Genomic DNA, 13,795 nt, shown 5'->3' on the forward strand with positions numbered 1-13,795 from the left:
AGTGCAGGGAAAATATTTGCAGTCGACAAAGCCATAATTGCACTACAGCCAATCCTCCAAGAATGTGACAAACAGTATGACAAAGTGGCCACTTTTCTACTGAAGAAATGACTTTATATCAATACCTTTAAGGCCCCAGGACATACAAGATTCACCTTACAAAGAAGAACCTCTAATGACCTGTGTATGTTATGTTGTATACCTAAGCTTCTGCTGAAATAGAAATCAATAGGGTTAATGTTTAAAAGGTAGGAGACTGGCTGCTCATGGGGATGTAGGAGGGAGTCTGCACAGTTCTCTCAGTGACTGGCTGATTTCAGAGGTGATGAATTTTGCCTCTGGGGAAGTGTGTCAGCCAACCTGTACAGCAGTAACACCCCTTTCCAGCACTAAAGGAATTATAATTGTGCAAACTGACACGGCAGCTGCTTAACTGTCATTCCGGCCTGAGGACTGGAACTTTTTTGCTTACGGTGAAAGATCATGAGAAAGAATGCAAGGAAAGTGAAGTGAAAAACAGAGAGCAAAAAAAGAGAAAAAAATATAGCTGCCAAAGAACAGCACTGTCAGTATGATTAGTGACCCGAGGGAATAAAAATGTAAAAACATGAGATTCATGATGAATTTTGATGCTGGTGTTTAAAACATTTTAATCATTTACCACAATTTAGCTCTTTTAAAAATTTTGAATTGCAGTCAGGATCCCTTGATATTATGAGTTAAAAACAAATATTTGACAGGAAGTAGATTAAATTCCAACTCCTGGTACACTGAAGAGGTAAGAGGTCAAGTCAAATCTAACTGGAATAGGTAATTTCTACCCTTTTCTTAATGAGGGACAGCTCATCAGCTGATGTAAATTGGTAATCTCCATTGACTTCACTGGAACTACACCAATTCATATCAGCTGAAAATCTGGCCCTTCCCTTGAATGTATTTTCTGTGTTATAAGATCTGCACTAAACCACTGTGATGGTTTTCAGTAGAATCTACTGTTCATAAAATATGAAACAGTCCACAGTATGCAGCTCATTTTCCTTGAGACTACCTAAGTGGTGTTACAAGAGTTATTTAGTTAATGTTTCCACAGAGCTCTGAAAATATAAATTGTATTATGTGCTGTTACTACTGCCTACTTCAGTATATCTCACAAAAGATTGCAGTCCCATTCTTCTCAGTATGAAGAACATATGTTATAGGCTCCCTCATGCATAGCTACTACTTTCAAATAAAAATTAGAAAACTAGCAATAGAATGTTAACCAGTATCCCCAATGTGTGCTGGTTCTGTTTGAACCAAAAGTTTCTCTAAAAATCCCACAGCTAGCTAAACGGAATTGATTACACAAGAGGGGCTTAGAACTAAGTGTAGTTGTTGCAGTTTGCAATGGGCATAGCTCCTTCTGCAAAAGTCTCCAAGGAATAATTATGGTCCAAAGGCGCTTTAATCCTTTAGGCCACTGCACCAAACCAGCACACACTGTCTGGTTTACTCTTTAACATTCTATTTCTAATTTTCTAATTTTTATTTGAAAGTAGTTGTTATGCATGAGGGAGCCTATAACATATATTCTTCATACTGGGAAGAATAGAACTGCAATCTTTTGTGAGATATACTTAAGTAGGCAGTAGTAACAACACTTATAATTGCAATCATACATTGTTACCTCTTGGTATCAATATCCAATAGAATATGTAATATAATAAGATTCCTAGTTTTAAAATTAAGCTTGAATAGATGCTATGGGGCACCAGCTCATATTTTTCTCCTCGGAAACACATGAAAATGTAACATTGATCGTGAAATTTACAAGAAAATTAATGAGATGGATTTATAAACCTTCAAATACATCATTTTATTCCTCACCTTCTGTTGCAAGTTAATTACTTTAAAGTCTCCTATCATACATTTTTGATCTCCAGCTCCGTTAGATTTAGTTTTAAACAAAGGCCAAGGAATCTCAGGAAGGACATTATCCTTGCCCATAGTAGCACAGACGTGTAGTATAGAAATAAAGCAAAGGAAACTTGTTTGTTCGGCCAATATACTCTGAATAGAATTTATTTATTTTCTATTAATCACTTCATAACCTACCACAACTTGCCAAGCACAGGTGAAGTTGCTGTCATTAAAATGTTAGTTTAATGCTCCATACACTAATTACCGCCAAACTTTATAGCTGGCTGAAAAATTGAATTAATTTTCCTGGAAAATGTTTACGATGGAAAATTATGCCTGAAAGACTAAAATTGTGACACTTCTTTGCTGCCAAAAAAGCAAATTCCAGAGTCAACAACCCTCTTCTAAGAAAGCTATGTCACCCCACAGCAAGTCAGTCCTACGGACAGTCAATTGGGGCATTCTTGCCAATACCAGCGGTGTGGTGATGGAATAGGGGAGAGATGGCCTTGAAGATAACCAGGTCCCTGGGCTCCGGATGGTAGAAAATTACCATTTTGTTGGAAGAGACAGGACAGAAAGACTGGGCAGGTGCCTAGTAAGGTGACAAGGTCAAGGACCCTTCTTCCTACCCGTCTCCTTACATACCCCATTCAGTGGCCAGTGGAAAATTCAAAAGAATGGTGCACCCTGTCCATTCCTGCTGAACACTGGGTAGCTTGGACAAGGATCATGCCTCTTGGAGGTGCAATCGTTCCCTGAACTCACTCTAGGGTGGTGCAGCTCTCATTTGTCACACAACATAAAACTGCCATGTTCAAAAGTTATTTACCTTGCTAGAAAAACAACTCCGTTTGGCAAACTCCGAAATTCACTTGATACAGCTGCTCTCAAACCCCTCACTACAGTTTAATGAACGGCGCCGACTGAGCTTTTTTATAGTAAAAATTGGTTATAATGGTACTTCCAAATTGAGTCTCTTAGGACCGTGAGGATTCCACAGCTACACAACACAGACTGAATCTCTTATAATTCACAAATAATAAAATATCATCTGAGGGCATGGAGGTTATTGCCATCAATGACTCCCTATGGCACCGTAAACCACTTAAGCAAAGCTTTGACTTTTTGAGAATTTCAAGCAGAAATCCAACATGCACAGAATACCAGCATAAACTACTATTTGGTAAGACTGCACCCTTAACTAGATAATTCAGTGGATACAGCCACAGAAAACCCATATAAACTGACCTTGCATCCTAAATTACTTGATCCTGGACAGGATGGTACTTCCAGGTGAGTAAGACATCAGCAGTGAAGCATGCCATACAAATGTACCTCAAACATGTATTATAGTCTGGCAATTTCCCTTAGAAAAAAATTAAACATTTGACCACCAGTATCTCGGCTACATAAAAGGATCATCACCGTATTGCAATGAACACCAGTGGAATTCAATGGTATATTGTTTGAGGTCCTGGCACTATATACAGGCTATGTCATTTTTGTTACTGATTTAAAAACATCAAAAATAGAGATGATGCAAATATCATTCCTTTTCAATTCCGCCCACAGTACACCCTTTTCCCCTTGTGGCATTGTCCCACCTTCAGGAATGTCACAGCATCAATAAGCCAGTGTTTCCATGAAGTCTTCTTGTGCTTGGAAATTAAGCTTTCCCTATGAAAAGCCACTGGGGACACAATTCATATATTTCTGTTCAGAACGCACGCACAGGCAAACATGCATTGATTACTGAAATGTACACATCATCCATGAGATGAATTGTAAACATACCGACTCACCTAACGCATAGTGAAACAACTTAGCCCCAACTGCAGAAGGACTTTTCCGAGTTAACAGTGTGAACAGCCGGCTGAAATGCATGTCTGCTCTTTGGTTGTCTAAACTCCAGTTGGTGAAAGAAAAACACTGTTTTGACTTATAGTTCTTGTCTGATTTTGGTATGTTGTGCTCAGAAAACATTTTTAAATGGTATATCATCTTTTGAAATTACAGCGCTTAAATGAAAAATAGAAAAAAGAAACTATCCATATTATTATTTAGTTTCATATGGGAGTCTCATTACTGCTTTTCAACAAAGAACACAAGTTAGAGATAAAAAGACCCCCTCGCCCATCTCCTTGCCAATGCCTGATAGTTCTCTGCAGTACAATTTCTAGTTTTAAATATCCCAGGTGATGGACTTCCACCATTTCCCTTAGATGATTATTCCAAACTCTAATACATTATCATTCTCTGAAAGATAATCAAGCTAAAATTTTCCATATCTTAGTTTTACCTCATTATTCATAGTTATATCAATGTGTACCACACTAAATAATTCCTCTCTTTCCTTGGTGCTTATACATTTAAGATATTTGCAGACTGTTATGTCCCTTAAGTTGCTGCTTTTCTACATTAAAAATGCTTTTTTCATTATTGTTTATGTCATCAATGACTCAGTCAAAATTCCAAGTGGAATAGCGCTGTGGTCCCTCCTATACCTCCCCAATGGTAAGACATACCTTGAAGGCATGAGCTAGTAATCCTAAAGGTTTCATTTAAGCAGTTCAACTCCAGAACCATCTAATGTCAAGACAGCACAACCTGCAAAGCAGACTGATCACTATCTCCCTTTCATTCATTGTATTGCTTTTTTCTCTCGAAGGCAGAGTTCATTCACGGATTTCAGGGCTTGTTAACATGTTCACAGCTCACTGATGGTGTATGTGTAAAATGAATGGTTACACGAAGCTATTTTTCAACCATTTTTCTTCCCCTCCCTCTTTTCCCATTGCCCTGTCCCCCTTTCCCACACCACCGTCCTTTGGCTTTCTGTTTACCTAGTCCCCTCCTAACCAAAACCCACTCAAAAATTTAAAACGAACAAACAAATTGGGGCACGAACATCCATGACATGGGCAGGCCATCACATGATCACACACTGCTTGTACATTCTATTCCTTTGCCCTACCCTGTGTCTGTCTTGTCTATTTAGATTGTAAATTCTTGGGGCAGGGACTGTCTAATAATCTGTGTTTGTACTGTGCCTAGCACAATGGGGCCCCACTCGTGGTTGGCCTTGAGGCACTACTGAAATAAATATAACAACAACAACTTCAGAGGGTATGGCTGAAAATCATGTACGGAAACTGGTGACCCTTTTCAGGATATGATGTAGATTAGTCACTATGTGCTGTACACAATATGGCTAATGCATTTCAGTATCCACTCTATGTGTTTTAATATAAAGGAGTTTTTCTAAGAGGTACGTGCCTATTGCTAAGTGATGTGCATGTTTTTTAAGAGAACACTTTGAATTATATTCTCAATGGCCCCTCGTATTTTCTATCGGGTGCACTTCTAGTAACAATAAATAGCGTGACAGCAAAGCCGTATAGGTGAAACGAGCCTCTGAGCACTCAAGTTCACAGACACCTGAAGCCCATTGAACACATTTGGCTCATATAGCATCAGATTTGCAGTTATGAAAATAAAATGTTCATCAACTTCTTACATTTTAGCCACCACTTCAATGTTTTGATTTGCATTTGCATTATCATTTCTCCATATGTCAATTTAACTTTTTATCACAATCATCTAGGGGCCAGCATCCTTCCATGAGAAGAGGCTTTAGGTCGGGCTAATCCTGCCTCCAGTAATGGCCATTAGCTGATGCTAATGGCCATTACTGGAGGCAGGATTAGCCTGACCTAAAGGCAGGCAAAGAGTCCAAACGATGTACCTGTTCATTTGTGCAATGTTGCAGATGGAGGTACTGAACAAATACCTCCAGAATGTTCTGTGTATGTTTCATTGAATCAAAAACTGAATCCACATCATCTGTGTTTGTGCCCCTTTTATTTTCCTTTTCTCTGAATAGTTTAGCTACTGAATTTCCTGGAAGGAGTGTTTGCAGAAACAAAGCACGTTGTAGGCAAATATTATAGCATAGAATGCTCTTAGAAAGTGAATGCTTAGCTCATAAATGCAGCAGTCACACCAGGAACTGGATTTTAAGCGTTCTGCTCAGCCAGTAAGGGAACAGAAACATATTATTCATGTGACCCACGGCCAAATTTTTCAAACCTGGGTGGTTAAATGTTGGTTCCTGAACCCATATTTAGGCATTAGAATAGAAGCAGCTTGCAGTCAATGGAAGCTTAAGGTGCTCAACATTTTTGAAGAGAAAAGGGAGATGAAAACCATGCAATGAATTATTTACTCAGCTCTAATTTAAAAATGTCTTTCCTTGCTATCCCCAGCTGGTGATCATATTCTGAACCACAAGACACTATATCCTTTTAGGTTTTTTTACTGAGCTGTTGTGACTGCGAATGTTATTCATATCAATGTCAATTCTATTTTTAAACACTTTGCTCACCTATTTTGTCTTATGAGTATCTGGAAGCAGCAAATTCTACAGATTGATTAGCTGCTGCATGAAAAAGTTATTTTGATTTTAAATTTGGTGACTTTCAATTTCATTAACTATCCCCTTGTTTATTTCAAACTATAGAACAGACTAATAGGAGCAGCCAAGTGGCTTTCACTGCACTATTTGTTATTTTACATTACCCTTACAGAGATTAGTCTACTCCAGTGGTTCTCAAACTTTTGTATTGGTGACCCCTTTCACACAGCAAGCCTCTGATTTCACCTTATACATTAAAAACACTTTAAAAAATATATTTAACACCATTATAAATGCTGGAGGCAAAGCGGGGTTTGGGGTGGAGGCTGACAGCTCACGACCCCCCATGTAATAAGCTCGCAACCCCTTGATGGGTCCCAACCCCCAGGTTGAGAACCCCTGGACTAGTCTTTTCCTTTCCAAACAGATTAATTTCTCTCTGAAAGAACCTGTTTCCCAAAATTGCACTATGCTGCTAATCATTTTCATTTGTCCAGGACCTAAGATGAGAAAATGGACAAGGGTGATCTACTTAGTACCAGCTTGAACCATACTTTAGCTTCATTTGCTATCGGTCCAGTCTTGTACTCTCCAAGCAAACTGAAACAGACAGTCAAACAAAATAAAAGAGCTTCAAGATTAAAACCTGATTAACATCGAGATCAAAAGATTGTAAAGAAATGTTGCTCCTATATGGTGTACTATTAAAACAACAGACAAGATCATTTTGTAACAAAGCTCTGAACATTACTGGAATTTGGTGACATCATAGACTATTCATGGCCAAAGTATGTGCAAAGAAAATTGTTGATTAAAAAAACCAAACAAACCTAACAAACCAGTTATTCTATTGAGAGCCTTTGGTGACATTGTAAATCATCAGTGACCATATAGTATCCAAAGGAAATAACTGATAAGAAACTTGTAACAAGCTTGTTGTTCCATTGAGAGGTTCTAGAGATATCATCAAGCTCTAGTGGCAACAGAAATAGCTAACAAAGTAAGAGATAAGAAATGATGTACCAGAATAACACGCCTGTTATTCCATTGAGGGATTTCTGGTCACATTGTAAACCATGAAAGCAGAGTTAGGATGGTTAGCAATATCAACGGAGCCCTGAGATAAACTAACATCATTTTTATACACAACTGATTATTTTATACATAAGTATCCAGAACAATTAAACAAATGTACAGTTTATAAAGAAGAATCAAGAGCTGGTGCTGCAAGTTTCGCTTATTTTCTTTTAAATAAGCAAGCAAAAGCTAAAACGGCCCGGCTGAGTGTGTGAAGAACCAATAAAAGGCACAGCTGAGCTAGCAGTTTCAGTCAAAAGCTGGCTTCCATTCACTCTCCCATTGGCATGGCCCCCAAAAGTTAAAAACGAAATAGGGCTATACTGAAGCAATTTCAAAACCGAAAACAAAATGGTCTGAAAAGCACATCTGCATATGAGGGGTGAGAGATGCTGCCGCCTCAGGATGTGGGATGTAAATGGAACCAAAGCGTCACCTTAAATACACGTTGGAAATAAAAGCAACAAGGTAATGACCTAAAACCTCCTTCAGGAATGAGCTATGGAGGGGACATATATGGCAAATATTCGTTTCCTTTCAAATGGTAGATGGGTGCTGCTGATGGCTGAAAGTGTCATTGCCAATGTAAAAGGAGCCCAGCTGTAAGGACTGAAAGCTGTGATCAGGCTGTGCAGTTTTATTTTTCTAAAGGGTTTTTATATTGTTTCCACTCAAGCTATCAATCATGACTTTTATTAAACTGCAAAACAGACGTCAGATCAATGGCTGTGTTAGACACATTTTGAGTGACAGGCTGATGATGGAACAATTCCAGCATCCATATATTATTAAATACACACTTATGCTATTCTTTCAGTGTTTCCATACAGAGCAGACCTACTCCCTATGCTATCTCAGTAATGTATCATTTGAAGGGAAGAGCTAATTGTGGATAAATATTATATAAGGAAAATGAGGCTTGCTAGAATATATGCTAAGGTTATACTAAACTAGGAAAGGAGAGGAACATTCAGGGTTAAACCCGGCTCTCTATCCTTAGGTTAAGCCTTTGGGCCTTCCTTTTTAATATACCGGCAGGAGCTGAGGAGGGATTGTCAGCCTTAATCAGAATTTTTAGGGTTTTCTCATTTTGTCACAATTGTGACATTATTTAGGCTTAGATTTCTTTTACTTTTACTTGCACAGTCAGCACACCTATGCAAATGTTTCCTGCTATTTTTGAGTGAAGATGTATGTACAAAAATATATATAAATAAGGCTGAATTGTGCCCTCTGGGATATTCTCTGCTCAGTTCCAGATTCCAGGCAGATATGTGCAGGTGATCCAGGCAGCACAACTACCATCAAATTTGTCACTATTGTCAACTATATTTTCAATGAGTATTGAGGTTCAATGTGGATAAAGCACAGAGCATGGGGGGGGGGAGGTGAGAGGGGTGAAATCTACACCCACAACTCAGGGTCATGATGTAAAGCTGCTGTGGAGCCCCCCTCAGTAGTCTCTTCCTCCCAAACTATACCTGCCTATGGGCTGGAGTATTTGCTGTAGCTCTGTGCTTTCCATGGGAGGGGAACTGGGACCAGTGGATCTGAGTAAAGAGATTTACAGTCATTCTCCTGGCCCACCACCACTATGGCCTCACATGTAATACCTCTTGTTATAGTATTCTGTATAAGAGAGATATCTAAATAAATAGTTGATCATTAATACATAAGGTGCTAGTGGATGGTGCTCAAGAATATGGGGTATCTTTCCTGGGTTTTTAAGACCAATAAAACTTCTTGTTGTTCACTGCTTATGGCTTCTTGTACTCATCAGTTTACATGCAGCCCTTTACACTACTTGGACTCAGTGACAAGATATTTTCCATAGTACATAGGGGATGCTAGTCACTTCAGGGTTGTTGTTTTCCCAGCAAGCATCAGGCCAGCCCTTAATTGCAGCTCAATCAATCCAGAGAGCCTTATGCTGGCCCTCTGCACCATGGGTGAATTTTCCCCATAGTGTGGATTTGGTTGCAGAAAGGGTTGCAACCCTGCATTTTGAAAACACACAGTCCTTAGTGAACCAATGGCTTGGTTCATGTTTGTAGCCAGGTTTAGAGCCAATTCTTCACTCGGGCACACCCTGGATGGCTGTTTTGCCTGAAACGTATTTTATGCTGGTTAAATGGTTTGTCTACGGAAGTAAATGTATAAAAGACTTTTAATAAAAAATCTTTGCATACTGAAAGCTCTTAGATTAAATTGGGACAGATTGCTGCTGTCACAAAGCAGAATTGCTTATGACTTTTTGGCTTGTTTGTTGAAAACAAGCTGGTTGAAAGATATCCAGTGACTATAGCACCCTGTTGCAAACTTTTAAAGGACAAATTTGAAAATATGAGCACAACAGAAATTTTTAATTCACTTTTTAGATTGATCATAAAATGTGATTCAGTTCCGATAATCAGAGTAGCGTTCTTTTTTCTAACAGAGCTGGAGTCGCCATGGTTCATGCCCTGGGATTCATGAACACTGGTCTAAATAAACTAAAGAACCTTCTCAAGCTTCAGAATGTGAGCACTCTTCCTTCTCTTCAGAATGCTAGAATATTGCTGTCAATTAATATCGCACATTCTACAGGCAAAGGTATCATTACATAAAGACTATCTTAAAAGGATATAAAATGACTCATACAATGTAATAATAGCAAACATAATACATCTGGTCATGCCACCTGAACCAATTACAAAATAGCAACCAAAAGGACACTAGCAGCGGTTTGATGTTAGCGTAGATCATTAGTTGGGAATTTCCTGGTTTTATATGAAGACTGTTAGAGGAAAATTTTCTAAGTCATCCAAAGGGTTTACATCTGCACCATAATCTTCGATGTCAATGAGAGACAAAGGGCAAAAGTCCCAAGAGCTGATTCAACATACCCGTATTGCACTTTTTAAATACATGTTTAATTCACTTAGTAAAATGGATCTGTCATCAACAAACTCTAAAGACAACTAAAATGCATCTGGGCATTCCTTGCCAGGGAGCTATCTAACTGGCCAATCAAGGCTTCAGTTTCACATACAGATATTCTTACTAGCCACAGTAGCCTCCCTTAGGTTCATGTGTCCAAGGAAAATAAGAAGAATAGTGAGAAAAGCACTGAGATCATATTTCTATTTGTTTGTTTATTGGCGGAAACATATAAAATAGATGGCAAAGAATGATGAACCAGCATATTCAGGCATCCTGAGAGATGAATAAAGTCTGATATATCAACAAAAATGGGGGAAAAAACACTGAGGTTGGAATTAACTTGAACCAGATCTGGAAGGAAAGATGACACAATAAAGTATGTAAAGTAACAGTATAAGGAAGAAACAAATATGCCATACGCCAAAGAAATGACTGCAAGACTCACAGAATGAACTACCGTGTCATGTTATAGATGGTTACATTTTCCTTTAGTTAAAAAAGTTTGTTGTGCTATGAGTGAAATATTAGGAAAAATTCATATAAAGAGTATACTAGATCTTCTATGTAACCGTTAAAAATTAATAAGCTAAGAAAAAAAGGAGCCATGGAAATATTAAAATAAAAAGAATGAAGTATTGGAAACTCAAGTGAGCGGAAATGACCTTGAGAACTCTGAAATTAGTAAAACGATGTAGCATATTATCTGAACTTACCGTTCCTGTTGTGCCCAAGGAAAGGTGATTCATCTGTTGGGTCAGAGGGCCCATCATGCTTGCTGGCTGCATTGACATAGTGTGGTCCATTGTTGGCGTTATCACAGCACCCTGCAAATACACATGATTTCCACCTCAACATTTATTTTTTTTAAAAGTCATCAATGTTCTTTAAATGAATGAATTTGGCTAATGCTTAATATTAATCTTAAAAGAGACTAATATATCTGTCATGTGAAATATATGTTGTTCCCATTGACAACCAAGACATACATATATATGACTAGTGAGGGTGTATTATGCCAGTTCCAATTAAATGTCATTTTTGGCTTCACTGCTTCTAACAAAAACATATGGTCTGTCTACAGTGAATGCTACTGTACATGGCAAAATGCCTGTCATTTACATTTTCCATATCCTATATGGAACAATCTTACTCAGAGACACCACACATATGTCCCCAATTTTCCCTGGCTTTTAAAACCTTCAGTCCCTGATATATTCAACCTATAATGGTAATTAACTTGGCTTTTTCAATTTCTCTTAAGAGCCCTTGTTTGTGACATTTTCCAGGTGATTAAGCAAGACTAGTTGTTGACAACCATTATGGGAGCAACGTCTATTTTAAAAAATACACATACACAGGTTTTAAATGCATTGCCCTCATTGCCTGGCACCAAAGAGGTCAATAATAAACAGGACACAAGGTAAGGCAAGAACAAGACCCTAAACGAGAGAGAGAGAGAGAGAGAGAATGCCAAACAGAGAATTGTTAGGGAGAGCTGCTCTGTAATTTTCATCAGCAATCAAAGACCCCATGTCAGTGCACTCATGGCTTTGCCCAAAGCTGCACATGCAAAATTCTACTCCCTGGTGGGCTAGAGTAGGTGTCTCAAGAATGGTGAGAGTTGCTCCTTCTTTCTCTGCTGAAGTCTGAACATATTCCATTCCTTGTGCTCCTTAGTAAGGGATGGACAAGGCACACAAACTTGGTAGACCACAACATGGGCTATAAAGATAATTAAGCAAGGGTAAATAACTTCAGATGTTTCCAGCTCTCTCTCAATATGAATTCCACAGTGCACTCTGTGTGTCTGTGAATACATTGTAAAAATGTATACAGACACACTATGAAAGCCAGTAAAAAATGGGGAAATTTTTTGTGACATTTATATGAAACGTTTGTCTCCTTTCTTCATCAAGATATTTCAAAGTCTGAATATTTTTGACCCAGAGCTATACAGGGGAATTCAGCATTAAGGATAAAAACCCCAATAATTTCTAAAAGCCATTGCCATTGGTTCTCAAGTGACTGCCTCACATTTATTTTGCACGGTTGGAAATTGTTTCTAAGAATGAGAGTGGAGGTGAGGTTTTCCATATTTTCAGCTGCAAATAAGAAATAAAACAACTAGGGGGAATGCCAATCAACTTGTTCTGTCCTTGCCAACATTTTTCTTCTATGCTTATGTCTGATTTGAGAATCTCACTGATTCCTGGACAAGTTTGTATTAATCACTAAGAAACAATGCTCAAAAGGGGACTGGCTCAATTGATTGGTCCCTTTTGTAAGATAGTACAGCATGTGGGATACATACACACACACACACGCTTTATATTACGTACCAGACTACATTCATTTGCATTCATGTAAGTCGCTAGAGAAATGCAGCAAATGACTCTATACGAAACATAAAATCTCCAAAGAATAGTTGTGATATTCCAGTATGAATTCTTGTAAATATCAGTGGGCTTATTAGTGTGCATGTTTCAAATCCTTCTTGTTTGTGCCAATTTTTGCTTCTTATTTTTGGCTGCTGCATTTAGTATTAGCTTAGATGAAACTACAGTAGAGGAATTCATTCAAATTAACTGCAATAGTGCCACTATTCACCTTGGATGGAACAACTCTCTCAAAATCAGTTCTACAAACCTTCATCGTAGATATTTTCTTCACCAGATCTTGATCTTCCTCTCTTCCTCCTCACACATAAAATGATATTATTTTCCTTCACCCTATTCTATCTAGAGCCCTAATAGTAACCCATTTTCTTATTATTCTTTCTACTAACAAATGTCAGAGAATCCATCCTTAGTAAACCTTTTGAGAGTAAGATAAGCCCATTCAACAGTTAATATGAGATTCAAAGCAAGAGTCTGCAGTAGCACCTTGCTCCAGGAAACTGCATTTTGTCCAGGTGTTCAGCTTCTCACAGGGCCGGTGCAAGGAAGTTTCACGCCCTAGGTGAAACTTCCACCTTGCGCCCCCTCCCCCCCGCCCTGTGGCAGCCCCCCGCCCCCCCCCCCCTGAGGCCCCCCCCCCCCCGCGGCAGCTCCCCCCTGGGGAGCCGTGCGGCAGCTCCCCACCCCAGCTCAACTCTGCTCCGCCTCCTCCCCGAGCACGCAGCCCCCGCTCTAATTCTCCTCCCCTCCCAGGCTTGTGGCGCCAAACAGCTGATTGGCGCCGCAAGCCTGGGAAGGCAGGAGAAGTGGAGCAGCGACGGCATGCTCGGGGAGGGGGCGTAGCAGAGGTGAGCTGGGGTGGGGAGCCCTGTGGCAGCTCCTCCCCCCTTGAGGCACCCCCGCGGCAGATCCCCACCCACCTCCGGCCCGGGGAGCCGTGCGGCACCTCCCCACCCCAGCTCACCTCTGCTCCGCCTCCTTCCTGAGCACGCTGCCCCTGCTCTAATTCTCCTCCCAGGCTTGCAGCGCCAAACAGCTGATTGGCGCTGCAAGCCTGGGAGGCGGGAGAAGTGGAGCGGCGACC

The 13,795-nt window shown here is 39.6% G+C and overlaps 1 protein-coding gene across 2 annotated transcripts in view; it reads right to left on the bottom strand.

Annotated features, from left to right (window-relative positions):
* Window positions 1-13,795, bottom strand: part of RBMS3 (RNA binding motif single stranded interacting protein 3) — a 557,223-nt gene that overhangs the window by 23,927 nt on the left and 519,501 nt on the right. For both annotated transcript variants that reach the window (XM_026649362.2, XM_026649363.2), the window contains one exon: window positions 11,029-11,139. In XM_026649362.2, coding sequence (XP_026505147.1) covers window positions 11,029-11,139 — 111 coding nt within the window. The remainder of the gene's footprint in view (window positions 1-11,028; window positions 11,140-13,795) is intronic.

This window comes from Terrapene carolina, unplaced genomic scaffold (assembly GCF_002925995.2).
Source record: "Terrapene carolina triunguis isolate 2854851 unplaced genomic scaffold, T_m_triunguis-2.0 Scaffold84, whole genome shotgun sequence".
In the NCBI taxonomy this organism is placed as follows: Eukaryota; Metazoa; Chordata; order Testudines; family Emydidae; genus Terrapene; species Terrapene triunguis.